At 45.5% G+C, this 20,384-nt stretch overlaps 1 protein-coding gene across 6 annotated transcripts in view; it reads right to left on the minus strand.

Annotated features, from left to right (window-relative positions):
* Positions 1 to 20,384, minus strand: part of MAPRE1 (microtubule associated protein RP/EB family member 1) — a 48,538-nt gene that overhangs the window by 13,508 nt on the left and 14,646 nt on the right. For 3 of the 6 annotated variants that reach the window (XR_005744559.1, XM_040331492.1, XM_040331488.1), the window contains exons 1-2: positions 18,444 to 18,551; positions 6,880 to 7,005 (exon numbers count right to left, since the gene is read on the minus strand). Coding sequence is in view for 5 of the 6 variants with exons in the window: in XM_040331492.1 (XP_040187426.1) it covers positions 6,880 to 7,000 (121 nt within the window). In the remaining variant the exon portion in view is untranslated. Of the gene's footprint in view, positions 1 to 6,879; positions 7,006 to 18,427; positions 18,552 to 20,384 lie in introns of those variants that run through there. The other 3 variants (XM_040331489.1, XM_040331491.1, XM_040331490.1) reach the window with 3 other exon arrangements.

A 20,384-nucleotide genomic window follows, 5' to 3' on the forward strand; every position in this document is an offset into this window, starting at 1 on the left:
GTGACAAAATGTTAGGGATGCACCTAAACTGCTGCCGACGAAACACATCGCCCGAAAATTGCGTTTTCGGCACATTGCCAAAAAAAAAAAAAAAAAAGCTGATAATGGAGCCGCCCAGTACGGGGGTGTCATTCTGGAGCGCCCCAGTCCAAACCTCTCCCCTCCCTCCTCGATGCGATTTCCGTGTTTCACGGACAGAGCCGTCTATACCACAGGGCAAACAGCGGTTTGTGTGGAGGGAGACTGAAATGACTAGGAAGCTCAGGGGCACATATCTATCACGGTACACAGTGCTCAGCTGAATAGGAGATGGCTGAAAAGTTTTTAGAGGCAGAAAGCAAAACAGTGCTCTATGGAGGAAATCTGTCAGCACATAGTGTCAAGCAGCGGCTTGTCGGTATGATCAGTGGGAGGAGCATTGTCATTGTGCAGCACCCACGGGGGGGGGGGTTTAGAGTGCAGGACTTGTTTGATATGCTATTAGAAACAGGTGTCCCCTATAGGTCATCAGTTTAGCAATAATGGAGGTGGTCTGGTGCTAGAATTATTGCTTCATGGTCAGAATCCGCACCCGAGCCTGATCCAGCCAATCCTACCCCTATCACAGCCATTTACTCCAGCATGCGCAGTGATATGCAACATGCGAGTCTCAATCAATGTTTTCATGTGTAGACTTTTGTACGCATGTTTGTGTAGGGGGGGGCTCACATTTTTTGGGTGGTGGATTTTATGCTGGTGTGCAAAAAATATTAGGCAAAAAATAAATTTAAAGCAAAAAAATCCAAGTTAAGCCCAAGCGCATAAACTACCCCTCCAAAAAAAATTGAGCCCCCCACATGTACAAACAGCCAAGCATGAAAACAATGATTGCGATACATGTTACATATCATTGCGCATGCCGGAGTGAGAGCAATATTTCTAGCACCAGACCTCCTCCATTAACACCAAGTCGATTACCTATACGGGGCTTTTAAAGCGCTGCCTATGGAAAACATCAGGGAATTAAGGTTCGTTGCCATTTGCCGGGCGCACGCAAGTTTAAAGGTTTGACATGTTCGGTATTTACCTCGGTGCAACCTTGGCTTTTAAAAAGGAAAGTATAACCGAGGGCAGAATTTTTTTTTTGTTGTTGAGAGGGATTAGAGCCCCTGTCGGTTTTTTATTGCCGTCTATGCTTCCGTTAAGGAGATTCACCCTCTGTCTTGTTTACCATTATTCTTGAAAGCAAAAGAAAGAAAGAAAAAACAAAACAAAAAAAAAAAAAAACAGTTTTGGGTTGCCCCCAGAAAAGTAAGAGGAAATCGACCATTGGTACCAGGGCTGTGGAGTCGGTAGGTAAATGTTCCGACTCCTCAGTTTTATGTACTTCCGACTCCCCGACTCTGACTCCTCTGTATTAATATGCAAATGTATTTTATACATTCCTTGAGGGAAAGAAACGCAACCTACCACAGGACTACTGGCTGGGAAGCCAACAGTCTACTGTATTGCACAGTTTAAGCAAAAGACAAACAATGAAAACAATCAAGTGGCTGGATAGTAGCAGCAGGCATAAACATCAGGAACAGGATCTTTACCAGTTCAAAAATACAAACCACATTATTTGGTTGTTTTAGAACAAAAACAAAGCTTATCTATAATGAACCAAAAACAAAATCTGTAAAACCTAGAAATGGTTTATATTAATCTTGAAATGTAGTTCTAGGCTTAGCAAATGCAAATCAATTCAATGTAGAGTTCTAAGGAAGAGAATTGCCTCTGCCAGATCCTCTTTCATAGAGGCTCTTAAGTCAGACTTTATTATTTTTAGGGCTGAAAATAATCTTTCGACACTGACTTGGGTGGGTGGCATTGCAGTAACTATTCTGGCCACATCACTAACGGTCTCTGGATAAACAAGGATGGCTTCTTCAACAGTAAGTTTTGATGAGCGATCATACTTTTCAACTTCTTTTAGTGTTTTATAAAACTCCTGTTGGAATTTTTTTATTTGGACACTTACTGGTTCTCTAACATGCGTTCCCTGTAAAAGCAGAACACAACACTATGGAAAGTATAAGTATTGCAGCTCCTAATTGTGCGTTGCGTGCCATATAGTGAAGCACATGAAAAGCGCGCTTCTTCACGGTCACTTAACGTGTTAGTTTTGCGGTTACGTGAGGCACTGCATGCATTGGTCTTTATTCTTACAGTAGAGAAGTCATTAATTATAACTTTTTGTGAATTGGGACATTTAAACTTGCTTTTTTTTTTATTCCAATCTAAATTTAGTAGTAAATTTAGTAGAAAAAAAAACACACAGGGTATAGCGCCCCCCCCCCCCCCATGAGTGTCAGGGGGTTCACCAGCACTTAAAGCAGGAAGTTCCATTTTCGGGTGGAACTCCACTCTAAAGGGTTAACTTATTTTTTGCCATCTTTGTCCCGTTGGTGAGGGACCCCTTTGTTTCCTGTTCCATAGGAAAACAGAAGCGAGAGGAAAATCTCTGCAAATTAAGGAAATCTCTAGGGGTCCTCCAGGTCACCAGCACTAGTGTCCCCATTGCAAGATTTCCCATCCGACTTTTTGTCGAGACAACCCAAGATGTGGGATTTTCCCTTTACTTGTAAACTTGACAAAGACCATGAATCTCCCCCAACAGGGGCACAGAAAGCAATAAAAACCTCAGACGAGATTCCGCAATTCATCATTACTCTACCATGGGGAAAAAAAAGGGGGGGGGGGGTTAACTTTAGCTATACTTTGTTGTCCTAGCACTGGAAGCTTTAACGATTTTAACCAGTAGTCTCAACTGACCAGTTCTTTAGCATTCTCAAAGCAGGCATTGTTAGAAATGGGACAATAGAGAGTCACTGAGCAACAACACAGAAGCCACACAAGAGAAGGCTGCAAATGACTGCAACTCAACTGTCAATGACAAAAAAACAAAAACACATTCTCCTGACACCAAACAGAGAAACCTAAGCCAACTAAAGCTAGCCATAGATGGATCAAAATTCAGCAGGGAGTGAGCAGAATTAGATCTACGTGGGACTGCTTTCGCTCAACAGAAGTCAAGCCAACGATCGACTTGTAGGAATACGTCTCGATACGCGGGCTGCAGCCACAGATCAGTGCATCCCGACAGCAGAGGAATAGATGCACATTTTGTTTTACCTACAAAAATGTACATATACAATTTTTCTTAGGAGCCTGTAAAGCATTGCACTTGAGATCAGATTGTGGGTGCAATGCCACGCTGCTGCAGACTTGTCAGTGTAGCCATCTACCCGTACTTCCCATACAGGAAATTCTATGGAGTGCGCTCACAAGCACACTCGCAGCTCACTGAACTAGGGCTGAAGCTAACGATTATTATCATAATCGATTAGTTGGCCGATTATTGTTTCGATTGGATAATAGCCTTAAAAAATAAAATAAAAGTTAGTTACTTTTGGGCAAATTTGTTGTTGGGCAGATTACAAAACACAAATTGCCACAAAAACACATGTTTTTTCTGCAGCTTCTCCATTGAAGTATATTGTACCTAAAAAATTTAAATAAAATGGCACCGTTTTGTTTTAAAAACTCCTCGCCCTTTCCAAATACGCAGCAGCTGAAAAAAAAATAAAAAAAAAATAAATAAAAAAAATCATGGATGTGAAATTGTGTCCCATAGGAAAACATGCAAATGAACTGCAGTGTTTCTGCAAAAAGCACCAAAAAACAGAGGTGTGAACCCAGGCCTGAGATGTTTAGTAACATAATTGGGTTAAAAAAATAAACAAAAAGAAGTACACAAAGAGCAAATAATCACTACTGTAAGGGGTTCATATTTTTTTTTACTGTGGGACAGTGAAAGTAATATTTACAGCAGTGATTTGCTTTTTGTACTATAAAGGGCTAATTTTAGTTGTTTTAACCCCATTATGTTACTGGCCGATTAATCGATTATGAAAATTGTAATCGATTAATTTCATATTCGAATAATTCGTTGTTTCAGCCCTACACAGAACTACAAGCCATCAGCCTTCTATAGTCAGTCATTCACAGAACTGAGTAAATGATGCAGCGGCGGCATTGGCAGAGCTCCGCATGGCCACGCTTTTTTAAAATTTTGACGGGGGGAACAGCTGCAGGAACATGATACACTCTAAAAATGGGTGTAACCTGTAACATATTCCCAAAGGTGAACTTATTCTTTAATAGTTGAACAATGTGAGAACTTCAGAACAAAAATCCCTGAGCACCAGTAAAGCAAAACTAAAACCGTTGATTTACAAGTGGTGCGCTCTCTGCGCTGCCCCCCCGTGCTCACCGGAGCACTGAGCTGTGGAGGGGTAGGATTGGCTGATCAGGCTCACTGAGAGGAGTGCGGGTTCAGGCATGGGTGCGGATCCCGAGCCATAAAGTCACAATCTTTGCCGAGCCTGGACTGGCTCTGTTGACAGCAGGCCTCAGGATGAACTGCACTCCTGTGATTCACATAAGTACAGCCCAATGAGCTTTGGCTGTACACAATGTGATAACTTCAGAACAAAAAACTAGCACACCCAATGAAAAAGAATTCTCAGGAGGTCATAAATACAAGAAACAATACACATCGACACCGCCGCTTTATGTAGTACTCTGTGCGCTTAACTATAAAAGTCATGTATCAATATATTTTTGTTGTTTCATTGGAACTAGGGCTGCAACTAACGATTATTTTCATAATCGATTAGTTGACCGATTATTGTTTCTGTTAATCGGATCATAGCCTTAAAAAAAATAAAAAAAAAATTGAATTTTTTAATTTTTTTGCGCCAATTTGTTGTTGGGCGGATTACAAAAAACAAATTGCCGCAAAAACACATGACATGCTTTTCTGCAGCTTCTCCATTGAAGTATATTGAACCAAAAAAACAAAATGGCACCGTTTTGCGTTAAAAAGTCCCCGCCCTTTCCAAATACGCAGCAGCTGAAAAAAAAAATCATGGATGTGAACGTGTCCCATAGGAAAACATGTAAATGAACTGCAGTGTTTCTGCAAAAAGCACCAAAAACAAAGGTGTGACCCCGGCCTGAGATGTTTAGTAACATAATGGGGTTAAAAAAACAAAAATAAGTACAAAAAGCGCAAATAATCGCTACTGTAAGGGGTTCATATTTTTTACTGTGGGACAGTGAAAGTAATATTTACAGTAGCGATTTGCTTTTTTGTACTATAAAGGGCTAATTTTAGTTTTTTTTAAACCCCATTATGTTACTGGCCGAGTAATCGATTATGAAAATTGTAATCGATTAATTTCATAATCGATTAGTTGTTTTGGCCCTAATTGGAATGCTGGCTTTTAATTCTGGAGGTTTTTAGTGCTGCATTTGAAGCCCATCTCCAGGAAAATATTAAACCCACACCTTCCAAGTGATCACTAGCATGCCAAAAAAACACCACACACACACTGCCATGGTCATCTGATACTCCAAGTCCCCCCTCCTGTTTAGTTACCAGGAGGAGGGGTGCTTTTTCAGGTGTCAACGTCACTGCCTGCACAATATGGCCACTTCCTATTGTCTATCCAGCAGTGGAGTCCTCAGGATCCAGAAGAGGAGCAGGAACAAAGATTGTTTATGGACAGCCGCACTAAGCTATGAGCCATGAGCTATGACTAAGCACTAGTTTCAGTGCGAAACGCATCAGGGGTCGGGTTTTATTTTGCTGTGACTTGTAGTGCTGTCCTTTTTTTAATAAAGGCTACAATTTTTTCAGAGTGCGGCTGTCCAGAGACAATCTTTGTTCCTGCTTTGCCTGCACCTGAGTTGTCTGCAACGGAGGATATTCATCTGGGTTCCCACCTGGAGCGGCTACTCCCTGATGCAGAAGAGGAGCAAGCAGCCATGATGTCAGGGAAAGGGGACGGTACCAGGCCTGGTACAAGAAGTGGGGGGGGGGGGGGGAGAGAGGAGAAACGGAGAGCTGCGCATGATGGAATCATGCAAATGAACCAGTGTCAGGGCTCAGCAGCCATGATTATCTTGGTCTGTCTGCAGAGGGGAGGGTATAGTCAAACAGGATAAGCCAGGTTTTTTTAGGGTATACAGGGGGACAAATTAAACAGCAAACGCACTAACCCCTAAATAGCTTCCTTTACCTTAGTGCAGTCCTCCTTCACTTACCTCATCCTTCCATTTTGCTTTTAAAGTGTCTTAATTTCATCTGAGAAATCCTCACTTCCTGTTCTGTCTAACACAGTAATGTGAGGCTTTCTCCCTGGTACTTGGCCCCTCCCTTGGACTACAGGAGATCCAGGACGCTCTCTACGTTGCAGATAGAGTAAGGAGCTGTGTGTTAGTGGGTGTCCTGACTCTCCTGTAGTCCAAGGGAGGGAGCGAGCACGACACTCCACACCAGGGAGAAAGCCTTGCATTACTGTGTGGAGTTATAGACAGAAGAACAGGAAGTGAGGATTTTTCTGAAGAAAAAAAAAAAAGGCAAAAAAAAAAAAAAAAAGGGGAAGGATGAGCCAAGTCAGGGGTCTCCAAACTGCGGCCCGAGGGCCAGATGTGGCCCTTTGCTAGCCTTAATCCAGCCTTTGGGACACAATTCCTTCCACTGATATGAGGCACTATTTCTCCCACTGACACCAACAATGGGACACTATATCTTCCACGAATGACAATGATGGGATACTATTCCTCCTACTAATAGGGGGAATACTCCTCCTATTGACCACCAACCCTGAAGCCATATTTGTTCTCACTGATGCCGGGTCCGTGACATTTTCTGCCCCCGCTGGCCACAATCCGGCCCTCCTAAAGTCTGAAAGGCAATAAAGTGGCCCTTTGTTTGAAAAGTTGAGACCCCTGCCTTAGAATACCATTATTCACGTTTCTCCATTTAGTAGGACATTGTCATGTTACCTGAACAGAGTTGCTCTATCTTGGTCAGGTTGAGTTGCAGAGATTCGTTGATCCATGCCAGCATGTCATGACGACTCAGATTGTCACTTGTCACTGATGTGGAATAAACATTAACCGCCATGTCGTCTGAAATAAAAATGAAAAACATACATAAATCGAACTGAAAACCGGGTTTTCCATACAGGCCCTACTTCATCCCCTTCATGTTACTGCGATGGCAGACCGTTGCATCATCCTTGCCTGCACAGACATGTACCAATGTTAGCTGCTGGCAGGAATTATTGTTCTTGTAAATGGATTTTCCTGCCAATACTGAAACGCTGATTCTATTTAAGTGATTGTAAAGCTTTAATATATTTTTTTAACTGCACGCCTGTAATCCACAGATGTAGTACAGCCCAATGAGTTTTGACTACTTCTCCTTGAGCCCTTTCACACTGCCAGCGCCCGAAAAACGCTGGTAAAGCGTCGCTAAATCTAGCGGTGCTTTACCAGCGTTTTTCAAGCGCTAGCGGGGAGCTTTTAACCCCCGCTAGTGGCCAAATAAAGGGTTAAAAATAGGGTTGTCCCGATACCAGTATCGGTACCGATACTGAGCATTGCCCCCGATGCCAGATCCGATACTACCCCCGCCCCGCATACCGCAACGCCCCCGCCGCCTATTTAATCAGCGTGCAGGGAACATTACAGCTTTCATTTGAATAGCTGTCTGTTCCGCGCCGCGCATAGACACTCCCCCTTGCTCGGGATTGGACGGGTGATCTGTCTATCAAAGTGCAGATCACCCGTCCAATCCCGAGCAAGGGTGAGTGTCTATGCGCGGCGGGGAACAGACAGCTATTCAAATGAAAGCTGTAATGTTCCCCGCACGCTGATTAACTAGGCGGCATCTAGGTATGGGGGGGGGGGGGGGGGACATGGCTGCATCTGTGGGGGACAAAAAAAAAAAAAATAGGTATTGGCGAGTACTTGAAAAAAAAAGTATCGGTACTTGTACTCGGTCCTAAAAAAGTGGTATTGTGACAACCCTAGTTAAAAGCGCCACTGCCAAGGCGTTTGCCAATTGATTTCAATGAGGAGGTGCGCGTTAGGAGCGGTGTATTCACTGCTTGCAGGACTTTGACGCCCTGCCAGCGCAGCCCCTCAGTGCGAAAGTACTCAGGTTTTCACATTGAGATTGCAGATGAGGCTTCTTTCAGGGTTTTTTTTGGCGCTTAAGTGCCTAAAAACACCCCAGTGTGAAAAGGGGGTCTAAAGGCTTTCAGCACATCGCCCTCTACAAACTCGGCCGTGTCTAAAAATAAAGAACTACTGAGCATGTGCAGAGCAGCATGCCGTGTATTACTGGATTTTACACAGTAGAGGCACTTCTTTGGAATTATGTTTTGCATAGCTGTACCTGCAAAAGAGACCAACCTGCAGCAGTCTAGTAGGACCTAATTTTTCACTTTAAGCTCATTTGCCAAATCATTTCTGGAATCTGTTTGCATCCCATTTACAATCCCCTAACTGAAGACATTCCTCAACCTGCTACTGTCCCAACAGAATGTCTGAAAGGGAGGTTACAGAAGGCAGATTGCAGCAGGGTACTGCAGCCTGTCCAATAAAGCACACTCAGCACAACGTTTACAATGGTTTCCATGAAAACCATTTGAATTGCAAACGATCTGTAAACAAGACCATCCCCCCCCCCCCCCCCCCCATACAAACCACCTTCACTGTGTGCTCAAGGACACAAAAAAAAAAAAAAAAAAAGCTTTAAAAGGAAAACTCCACTTGTGACGTGGTGCCAAGCAGACCTTCATGTCATTCATTTATGGAGATCTGTGAATAAATAAACTACAGGTGCCATCTGCCACTGCTCATGTAGTCCATTGATACGTTAGAAAGCTGAAGGAAATACACACCTCAGATGGAGCTGCACGAAAGTTGGGCACTGCAACTGCGGTTCATCAATAAGACCCCTTTCACACCGACACGTTTTTCAGGTGGTTCAGCGCTAAAAATGGCGCCGCTATACCGCCTGAAAAAAAAATCGTGCCGTGCAGGCTTCAATGTGAAAGCCCGAAGGCTTTCACACTGAAGCGATGCGCTAGCAGGACCGCTCCAAAAGCCCTGCTAGCAGCATCTTTGGAGCGGTATATGAGCGGGGTGTTTACCGCTCCTTACAAATTGAAATCAATGGGAAACCGCAGTAATACCGCCCGCAATGCGCCTCTGCGGGCGGTATTAACCCTTTTTCGGCCGCTAGTGGGGGTTAAAACCGCACCGCTAGCGACCGAATATCACGGAAAATACGACGGTATATCAGCGCTAAAAATTGTGCCGCTATACCGTCACCGCACCTCCACTGCCCCATGTTTAAGGGGCCTTAGAGATGGAACGCTCTGCAAATAAATACACTTGTTTCTGCACATATATGTGCATTGGTTTATTTTTTTGCAAAAAGGTGGACTTAGCCTTTGAAGCGTCAAAGTGGAGCTCCATCCAAAAGGAGAAGCTCCGCTTATTTGCCTTCTGACCCCCCCCCCCCCCCTTCCACATTTGACACCTTTCAGGGAGTGGTACCTTTTGACAGGTACCCGCTCACACTACCAGGTGACTTCACCGTGGCAAAGTCACCCTCAAGTTCAGCTCCTTGACCTGCTGCTGGGCCATTCACACAGAAGTGCACTTCTTCATGCATGCGTTGTAGGGAACAGGCAGTTAAGCCCTTACAACAAATGGCGGCGGCACCCGAGAGCAGACTGAAGACACCGCTGGCTTTCTGGACAGGCAAGTGCCCAAATATTAAAAGTCAGCAGCTACAGAATTTGTAGCTGCTGACTTAATTTTTCTGAAGAAGCCTGGAGCTTCGCTTTACCACTTGCCGTCGGCATGATCCCGCGAGCGGTCATCGCTTACAAAAATATGTAAAGCTGGTAAAGCACCGCTAAAACTAGCAGCGTTTTTCGATCGCTGGCAGGGCGCTTTTAACCTCCGCTAGGGGCCGAATCAAGGGTTAAAAGAGTCCACAAACCACCGATACCAAGGACCTTTGCAGACGCTTCCCATTGATGTCAATGTGAAAGGGCGCTTTAGGAGCGGTGTATTCACTGCTCCTAAAGCGCTGCAAAGAAGCTGCTTGCAGTACTTTGACATGCCGGCACAGCGCCTCAGTGTGAAAGCACTCGGGCTTTCACATTGGGAATGCAGATGAGCCTTTTTTTTTACGTGAAAAACGCCCCATTGAGTTTTTCATTGTGTCTTAGGCCCCGTTCACACCTAGGCGTATATACGCCTGTAGTGTGAACGCCGCTGCCGCCCCGACACGCCAGAGGGATGCTTTAGCATTGCCCTCTATGGAGATGGTTCACATCTCCACGCCGGACGCCTGCAAAAAGGTCCCGGACCTTTTTTTCAGGCGTCTTTCGGCGTTCGGCTAGGAGATGTGAACCATCTGCATAGAGGGGGTCACAGGCTGCATTCACAATCGCTGCGTTTTGTCGCCACGAATAGCGGTACAAAATGCCGCTATTTGCCGCCGCAATTCGCGGGACAAAACGCGATTCAGTACGCTATAGTATGAATGCAGCCTTAAAGTGATGCAGTTTCATATCGCAAAAAAATGGCCCAGTCATTAAGCACCCAAATCTTCCAGGGCTGAAGTAGTTAAAGCAAGGGTCTCAAACTGGCAGACCTCCATCTGTTGCAAATCTACAAGGCCCATGAGGCAGTTGCAAAGCTGACCGTTACAAGCATGACGGAACTTGTAGTTTTGCAACAGCTGGAGGGCTGCTAGTTTGAAACACCCTGCTTTACGGCTACTTTCACACTGATGCGCTTTACAGGCGTTTTAGCGCTAAAAATAGCACCTGCAAAGAGCCTCTCCTGTAACTCCAGTGTGAAAACCGAGTGCTTTCACACTAAGGCGGTGCACTCTCACTTAAAGTCCTGCAAGCAGCATTTCTGGAGCAGTTTAAAGCGGTGGTTCACCCTCCATAACAACTTTTTAGCATAAAATTCGGCATAGTAGCGCGAGCTACAGTATGCCTGTCTATTTTTTTACCCCGTACTCACTGTGTACTCGTAGATAGAAGATTCCGACTCCCCGCGGGGAATGGGCGTTCCTATGGAGAGGGAAGGTGATTGACGGCCGGCTCTGGCACGTCACGCTCCCCGAAGACAGCCGGAACAGGCCTCGGCTCTTCACGGCGCCTGCGCACAGACTATGCGCAGGCGCCATGAAGCGCCAAGTCCTATTTCGGCTATTTCCGGAGAAGCGCGACGTGCCAGAGCCGGCCGTCAATCACCTTTCCTCTCCATAGGAACGCCCATTACCCACGGGGAGTCGGAAATCTTGTGTCTACGATTACACTGCGAGTACGGGGATAAAAAAATAAAGACAGGCATATTGTAGCTCGCGCTACTATGCCGAATTTTTATGCTAGAAGGAAAACATTTATTTTTTTTTTTTTTATCAATAGGGTGAACCCCCGCTTTAAGAGCGATTATACACCGCTCCTAAACCGCCACTGCCCATTGAAATGAATGGGTACCGCTGGCGAAGCGCCTGCAAAGCAATTCGGTGCTTTGCGCGCGCTATTAACCCCTTCGGCCTCTAGTAGGGGTTAAAAGAGACCCCGCTAGTGGCCTGAAAAGCACCGCTAAAACTAGATTGAACTAAAATTGGTGCAAAATCTTGAGCAGCTCTGCATAGAAACCAACCAGCCTCCATGTTTTATTGTCAAAGCTTAACTGAAGTAAGACCGCTTTCACACTGGAGGCGCTTTTTTCAGGTGCTTTAACGCTAAAAATGGCGCCTGTAAAGTGCTTGAAAAAAAGTCTAATCTGCAATCCCAGTGTGAAATCCTGAGTGCTTTCCCACTGGGGCGCTGGTAGGGCACCCAAAAAAGTCCTGCAAGCAGCTTCTTTGAGGCGCATTAGGAGTGGTGTATGTAGCCCCCACCCCCCTTCCCATTGAAATCAATTGGCAGCTCTGCCAAAGCTCCTCTGCAGCGGCGCTTTGAACCCTTTATTCAGCTGCCAGGGGGCAAAGTGCTGCTAGTTTTAGCGGCGCTTTACCGGAATTTTTGGGGCGCTGGCAGTGTGAAAGGGCTCCAAGAAGCCGATTGTTTTCCATGCACAGCTGCACCAGATTCTGCACTCTCCAGTTTTAGTACCTGAACCCCATTAGGACAGACTTCCCTGTGAGGAGAAGCCCTCCAGCACTGAGCTCCCAGTTCTTCCATCTGCCCAGTCCTCTTCAGCTGCTAGACCGCCAGGATTTCACAGCTGCACATTGCAGTCACCATGATGCATTAAAACCCCCAACCCGATCCAGCAACATGCAGCGCCGTCTCCTTTCCACAGCGCCGTCTCCTTTGCACAGCGCCGTCTCCTTTGCACAGCGCCGTCTCCTTTGCACAGCGCCGTCTCCTTTCCTATTGGACAGAACGATAGCAGCAGCCATTGGCCGCTGTTGCTGTCAAATACTGCGAGGAGGGAGCCCAATCACCCAGTCTGTCAATAGACACAGTCTGGGTGGCTCAGGAGCGAGCATGCATTGGAGCCAACACGCCCCCCCAGGAAAGTGGCTTTCCCTGGGGACGCTCGCCGAAGAGGAGGGGTCTAAAGCGCAAGTGGGGGACCCCAGGAAGAAAAAAAAAGTGCCGCTTTGTGCCAAACCATTGCAGAGCCAGCAAGTATCCATTTGTTATTGTAGTTTTAAAAATAAATGGAATAGGTGTGTGCTGTGAAGACTGGGTAGAATTTTATGGATGCCACAACCTTTTCACAAAGGACAATATAGGGATAACGGTTACAACATGACTCCTTTTCTGCATTAATTTGTATTTAAAGTGTCCATTCATGCGTCAGGCAAGGGAAATGCGCACAAGAAGCTACCTGAACTGCTGATATCATGACAGGGACTAGTTCCTTCTTTACCCAATTCAGCTACCCCCCCCCCCCCACGTGGTTGAATCTCAGGCAGTGTTATAAAATAACAAAGCTTTATTGGATCCTATACAGGTTACTGCCTGCCCTTCAAAAGGGTTCCCTTCCAAGCCATGAACAGGAGACAACGCAGAGGATCCTCTACAACAGAACATATAAAAAAGTCCAGCAATTCTGGGTGCTCCGATTTCCTCCCACACTCCAAAGACATGTTAATTGTCTCCTGTCTACATTAGCCCCATTATGTGTATGTAGAATGCGAGTTAGGGGACGTTAAAATGTTCCTCCTTGAAGGCAGGGGCCGATCCGAATGTATAAATATGTAAAGCCAGGGCTTGACAAATCCCAGGCGCCAGGTCACCATGGCAACTAGAAATTGCATCCTGGCCTTTGTCAGCCCATGCCTGTAGACGGCTGCACTGCGTGTCCTCCGTCTCCCACACTCCTCAATCTCCCTTGCACTCGCTGTCATTGGTTACTAGGACTGACAATGTCTTAGCAACCAATGCCGCTGTGTGCACGCACATGGGATTCCCGTCAGCTGCAGCACAACTGCGCATTTTTTATGGGTCATCTGCACACCGCATTCAGATTGGTTGCCCAGCCACCATCGCTCTGCTCTTATTGGCTGTAGAGGCGGCAGGATACGCATTGACTGGCTAAAGGAGTCACACTTTGATTGGCTCGAGCAGCAGCGCCGCATTGTTTCACAGAAGACGTGGCTGCCGCTTTACCCGACAACCTAAAGAGAGAGTAAAGAGGAAGGCATGCCCACTGCCATCATCATTATCGCTCTCACCAGAGACCACCCAGAGTAAGGCCCCATACACACCATTAGATTTTCTGCAGATTTTTGTCTTAAGATTTCCCAAAACTATTAAATATGGAGATCAAACCTTAAAAGAATTTTTCACTTCCTGTTTCTCCTCAGTAAGCGGTTCGGCCTGACTAACCCCCAGCCAGATGATGGGGGCAAGTTTACCGAGGAGGAACAGGAAGTGAGAAATTTAGACAGAAAAAAAAACATTTAGAAGGGAAATTGAAGGAAAAGGTAAGGGAACCAACAATGCATGAGCTCAGGGGTCTCCAAACTTTCTAAACAAAGGGGCGAATTACTGTCCTCCAGACTTAAAAGGGGGCCGAACTGTGGAGTACAAAATCCCGCCCCACCACTGGCGTCACCGGGAGGAACCCTGCCCCCACCACTGGCGTCACCGGGAGGAACCCTGCCCCCACCACTGGCGTCACCGGGAGGAACCCTGCCCCCACCACTGGCGTCACCGGGAGGAACCCTGCCCCCACCACTGGCGTCACCGGGAGGAACCCTGCCCCCACCACTGGCGTCACCGGGAGGAACCCTGCCCCCACCACTGGTGCCAATGAATAAAAAAGCACCCGAAGCCGGATAAAAATCAAGCAAAGGGCCACATCTGGCCCCCAGGCCGCAGTTTGGAGACCAATGCACTAGGTTAAAGGAACCAATTTATAAAATAAAAAACAAACCTTTACAACCCCTTTAAAGCAAAGTACTGCTGAATTTTTTTTAAAAAAAGTCAGCAGCTACAAATACTGCAGCTGCTGACTTAACATTAGGACACTTGCATGTCCTGGGCGCCCGCGATGTCGGCGCCCGCGATGTCGGCACCCGAAGCCAATCTGTGTCAGCTCTTGGGTGAAAGCGCCGCCATCTTCGGTAAGGGAATCGGGAAGTGGAGCCTTGTGACTTCACTTCCTGGTCCCCTACCGCACATGCCTGAGTCCTACTGTGCGATCCCACTGGTCTTTGCTGTTTTCTGGGACCTGCGAGTCTTCAAGACGACAGCGGTTGGGGGGGGGGGGGGGGGGGACGACGGAGGAGATGGACATTGTGTAAATCGCTGCAGATACTGCAGCGACCTATGCCCAGAAGTGGGAGTAATTACCTGGATTACACAGTTATCTGCTCCCCCGGAGGGGGGGGGGGGATACAAAATGCAGAAATTCCATTTTTTGGGCGGAACTCCACTTAAGGCTGCATTCACACCTGAGCGTAGCCTTTTTACCGCTACAAGACAGTGTTTTTTACCGTGACATAACGCAGCGTTTTTTTACCGCGGTTTACCGCCTAAGGCTGCATTCACATCTAATCGCGGCGTTTTGTCCTGCGATTTGCGGCGACAAAACACCGCGATTTTAACCCCCAGGTCCACATCTCCTAGCCCGAACACCAAAGCCGCCTGAAAAAAAGGGTCCGGGACTTGTTTTGAGCTTTAGGCGTTCGGCATGGAGATGTGAACCATCTCCATAGAGGGCAATGGTATTTCTCCCCTCCAGCGTATCGAGCGTCGGGCGTAAATACGCCTAGGTGTGAATGGAGCCTAAGAGTTTCAATTTGTATGCAATCAGACAGGCATTGCACTACATGGTTTTGGTAAAGCTGCAGAAAATCTAATAGTGTGTATGGAGTCTAAGACACTGAGCACAATGCCGGCATCACCCCGGGAGATAGAGAGAGAGATAGAGAGATAGAGAGAGATAGAGATAGAGAGAGATAGAGAGAGAGAGATAGAGAGAGAGAGATAGAGAGAGAGAGATAGAGAGAGAGAGAGAGAGATAGATAGAGAGAGAGAGAGAGATAGATAGAGAGAGATAGAGAGAGATAGAGAGAGATAGAGAGAGATAGAGAGAGATAGAGAGAGATAGAGAGAGATAGAGAGAGATAGATAGAGATAGATAGAGAAAAGACCAACGCCTAACTTGGTTAGCTGGCTCCTAGATTCAAAGGATATGTGTCAAGCCTTGTGTAAGGCGCTGCGTTAATTAGATGGCGCTATACATGTAATAGTAATAATAGTCCATTTAGAAAATCAAGTACTGCAGTCATGACTGTACATTTCTCATAGCAGAATTTTAAATCCACCCAACAGAGACGGCAGATCATTTAAAGGGCCCTTTCACATGGGGAAGCCTCTGATCCAATCAATGGGGCGTCTGTCTGCTGATCAGGCTCAGTTTAGGGCAGGGGGTCTCAAACTGGCGGCCCTCCAGCTGTTGCAAAACTACAAGTCCCATGAGGCATTGCAAGGCTGACAGCTACAAGCATGACTCCCACAGGCAGAGGCATGATGGGACTTGTAGTTTTGAAACAGCTGGAGGGCTGCCAGTTTGAGGCCCTTGATTTAGGCTGCATTCATACCTTCGCGTATTTACGCCCGACGCTCGTGCCGCTGGAGGGGTGATTTTACATTCTTGTCTATGGAGATGGTTCACATCTCACGCCGAAACGCTGTACGCCTGAAAACAAGTCCCGGACCCTTTTTTTCAGGCGGCGTTCGGCATAGACATATACATAAACAATGTGTTGTAAAAAAAAAAAAAAAAAAAAAAGGTTAAAATGACCCGTTTTGTCGCGGCAAATCGCGGTACAATACGGCACAATTTGTCGTGGCAAAATACGCCGCGTTATAGTGTGAATGCAGCCTTAGGGAGACCGGACGCCGCTGGGCTCTATTGGCAGCCGGGTGTCAACGGTAACCTTCATCTTTTTATTTAGTGGGCCTGAGCAGACCCAGAGGTAGGCGACCCAGACACAACCCATTTACCCCCCCCCGCCCCGCCGGTCCAGAGGAAAACATGGACCTTCTGATCAGGTCCGCCTGAATAACTGACAGGCAGACGCGATTGGAACGCCCGTGTGAAAGGGGCCAATCATACATGTTGATATATTGAACACTGTCGTCTTACTTCCTGCCCTCCCGACGTCCGCTCAACTCATTTCCTGTTTGGAGCTCATCTCCTCTATGCAGGCACAGGCAATAAAATCTGACAGATGTTCAACTATTCCATTAAAAAGCCAAACCGATCCGATGCCGTGGGTTACACACCAATGTAAAAGATTTAAAGTTCCATTGTGGGGGAGATTTACTAAAACTGGAGACTCTGTGCATGGAAACCAATCAGCTTCCAGGGTTTATGGTCAGAGCTTAAAGTGGTTGTAAAGGCGGAAGGTTTTTATTTTAAACCTTCATTTATTCTGTAAAGGAGGAAGAACAAAAAAAAAAAACACACACCTTGTGTCCCGCTGCCACCCCCCCCCCCCCCCCCAAATCTACAAGCTACATGTGACGCCATCATTTGTAACGACCGGGGAGTTTTTAATGCGACAAGGAATTCTGGTGAACGCCAAGAGAATAAAGTTACATCAGCCGCCATCACTGACCGCAAACTGAAATCGCAGTTTTGAGGGGAGATAAGACCGTTAAAAATGTAACCCGCTAGGGTGCCAATGATAATGACAACCACTGACCTGACAGGTGCAGCACAATACAAGGCGGGTAAAAGGTGACAAGTAAAATATACCAACTGAGTATATAGAGTGACAAATCACCAGTGTATTATACATGGTGAGTATTTAAAGTAACAGATGACATAAAGGGGTCTGGGAGATCAGGGGCACGGGCTCACAAGCAAATGGGCAACAAGGGGGCGTGAGAATCAATAGGCACAGCAGAGGGGGGGGGGGGAAGAGTTGTGACGAGACAATTGATAGCTGAGAGGAAGGGGCAATCAATGGGCACAGGGGGGTATGGTGAGAGGAAGGGGCAATCAATGGGCAAGGGGTGTATGGGGAAAGGAAGGGGTAATCAATGGGCATGGGGCTCACAATCAAGATAGATATATGAGGAGTGGGGTGACAATTGATATATGGGGGGTGAGAATTTATATAAATGGGGAGAGGAAGGGGCAATCAATGGGCACAGGGGGGGTATGGGAGAGGAAGGGGCAAGCAATGGGCACAGGGGGTATGGGGAAAGGAAGGGGCAAGCAATGGGCACAGGGGGTATGGGGAAAGGAAGGGGCAATCAATGGGCACAGGGGTATGGGGAAAGGAAGGGGCACAGGGCTCACAATCAAGATAGATATATGAGGAGTGGGGTGACAATTGATATATGGGGTGTGAGAATTTATATAAATGGGGAGAGGAAGGGGCAATCAATGGGCACAGGGGGGTATGGGAGAGGAAGGGGCAATCAATGGGCACAGGGGGGGTATGGGAGAGGAAGGGGCAATCAAGGGGCACAGGGGGGGGGTATGGGAGAGGAAGGGGCAATCAATGGGCACACAGGGAGGGGAAGTGGCAATCAATGGGCGGGGGGGGGGGGGGGGGAGAATCAATGGGCATGGGGCTCACAATCGAGATAGATATATGAGGAGTGGGGTGACATCTGATGGATAGATGGGGTGTGACAATTGATATATACGGGGAAGACAATTGATAAATAGGGGGTGAGAATTGATATAAATGGGGTGTGACTATCGATATATACAGGGGATGACTATCGATATATACGGGGGAAGACAATTGATAAATAGGGGGTGAGAATTGATATAAATGGGGTGTGGGGGTGACAATTGATGGATAGATGGGGGAAGGGATGGCCAATGAATGACTGGCGGCTCCCCATAGGTCAGGCTTGGAGTCTCTCCTCACACCGGCTATGAGGTAAAATGAAGGAAGACTCAGCATTAGACGGAAGCGGTGACAGGTCCCCGGTAACGGGTGCCCCGTAGCGCACACAGTCCCGGTGGCCGGCTCCCATCCCCTCCCCCAGGCCCGGTTCCCGCTCCTCACCCGCTCCGGCCGTTACCTTCTACTCCTCGCTCAAACCGGCCTCACCCGTGCTGATGTCACGCGCTTGAAGAAGAGCGTGCCGTGCGTCTTGACGTCAGCTCATGAATCATTCACGCCTTGCGCTTGTTGCTAGGTGACGCTTTATCTGCCCGAGCCCCGGACCCCGCCCAGCGACCACGTGACCCACCCTCGTTCTTTCTCAGTGGTCTCCTTCCGCGGCGCCATTTTACGTGAGGCGAAACGCCCTGGTTCCCGTGACCCGTCTTGTCCACAGCAATATGGAGGGCGCCCTAGAGAACTGCGCGGACTGAGGACAGGTTGTGAATAGGAAAGGTGTTCCTCTGTGGTGTGCGGGGAGATGGATGTGAACGGTTAGCATGCAGACACTACCGCAATGAGCCGCTGGTGGGCGGGGAGCTAGACACTGCAGAGCCACGCCTGCTGCCTGTCATACTGCAGCGCTGTAGTACCCGCAATCCGCCGCCAGGGGAGCCATAATGGCCGATGTATATATATAGACACACATAGGGGGCATATAACCTATATATAGAGATTTTTATCTCTTACAATATTAGTATAATTATAATATTTTATCATTTATTATAATTTATAGTTAAAGTATTGTTAGCTGGTATTATTATTATAAAAATACAATTTTTATTAATATTTGTTATAATTAATAACAATGAGATAAACATTATTTTAATTATATTTATGTAGCATTAATCATTTTAATATATATATATATATATATATATATATATATATATATATATATATATATATATATATATATATATATATATATATATAAAAAATACAAAATATTACATAAATATAATAAAAAAATTGCATTTTTTATTTTATTATATATTAAAATTATTTATTATATTTATTATATATTGGAATTACTTTATTATATTTATGTAATATTTTTTATTTATTATTTTCTTTAAAGTATTATTATTATTATAAATACAATTTGTATTAATATTTGTTATAATTAATAACAATGAGATAAACATTATTTTAATTATATTTATGTAGCATTAATCATTTTAATTTATATAAATAAATAAAAAAAAAAATATTAAATAAATACAATAAAAAATTGCATTGTTATTTTATTATATATTATAATTATTTATTATATATTGGAATTATTTTATTATATTTATTATATATTTTTTATTTATTATTTTCTTTAAAGTATTATTATTATTAATAATAAATAATAGTATATTTATGTAGTTTTATTATTAAATTGTATTTGTATGCTTATTACTAACAATACAATGACATTTTCTATGATATTTATGTATAGTTTTAATTATTTAGTATTATTAATCATATTGGTATTATATTTCTGTATTGTTATTTAATATTATCACTTATGAGGATGTTGTTGTTAATATTATTAATCACTTATTATTAACCTCCGGAAAAGTTTTACCCCCTTCATGACCGGGGCATTTTTTTTTTTTGCTATTCAGCACTGCGCTACTGTAAATGGAAATTGCGTTGTGCATCTCTGTACGTTAATAAAATTTATAAACGCTAGAAAACGCTAACCTTGAAAAACGCAAGAAAACGCTAACCCTAAAAAACCCTAGAATAGATGATGCTAAAAACATTGAAAAACTCGCTGCAAAGCTACTGGCGTTTTTTATAAGGTTATTATAACGTCCAGTGGGCATGAGGCCTCAAAGGGTATTTAGTAAGAGTCATGGCGAGTTTTTTTGAAGTTGTAACTTTTTACCATGTGATCAGCTGTGTCCAATCATAGATCAGCACGTGTATCACCTGAAATACCTGGCTGATCCTGCCAGTTTCTACCCTCTCCTCTGTATGCTGACCACGATATATCAGGGCTACTGAGCCCTGACACCGTTGTCAGCGTACGTGCCTCCGTCAACCGCTTCTATCTGCAGCTCTCCTGTCTCCCTCTGTCCTCCTC

Source organism: Rana temporaria, chromosome 12 (assembly GCF_905171775.1).
Source record: "Rana temporaria chromosome 12, aRanTem1.1, whole genome shotgun sequence".
NCBI classification, from domain to species: domain Eukaryota; kingdom Metazoa; phylum Chordata; class Amphibia; order Anura; family Ranidae; genus Rana; species Rana temporaria.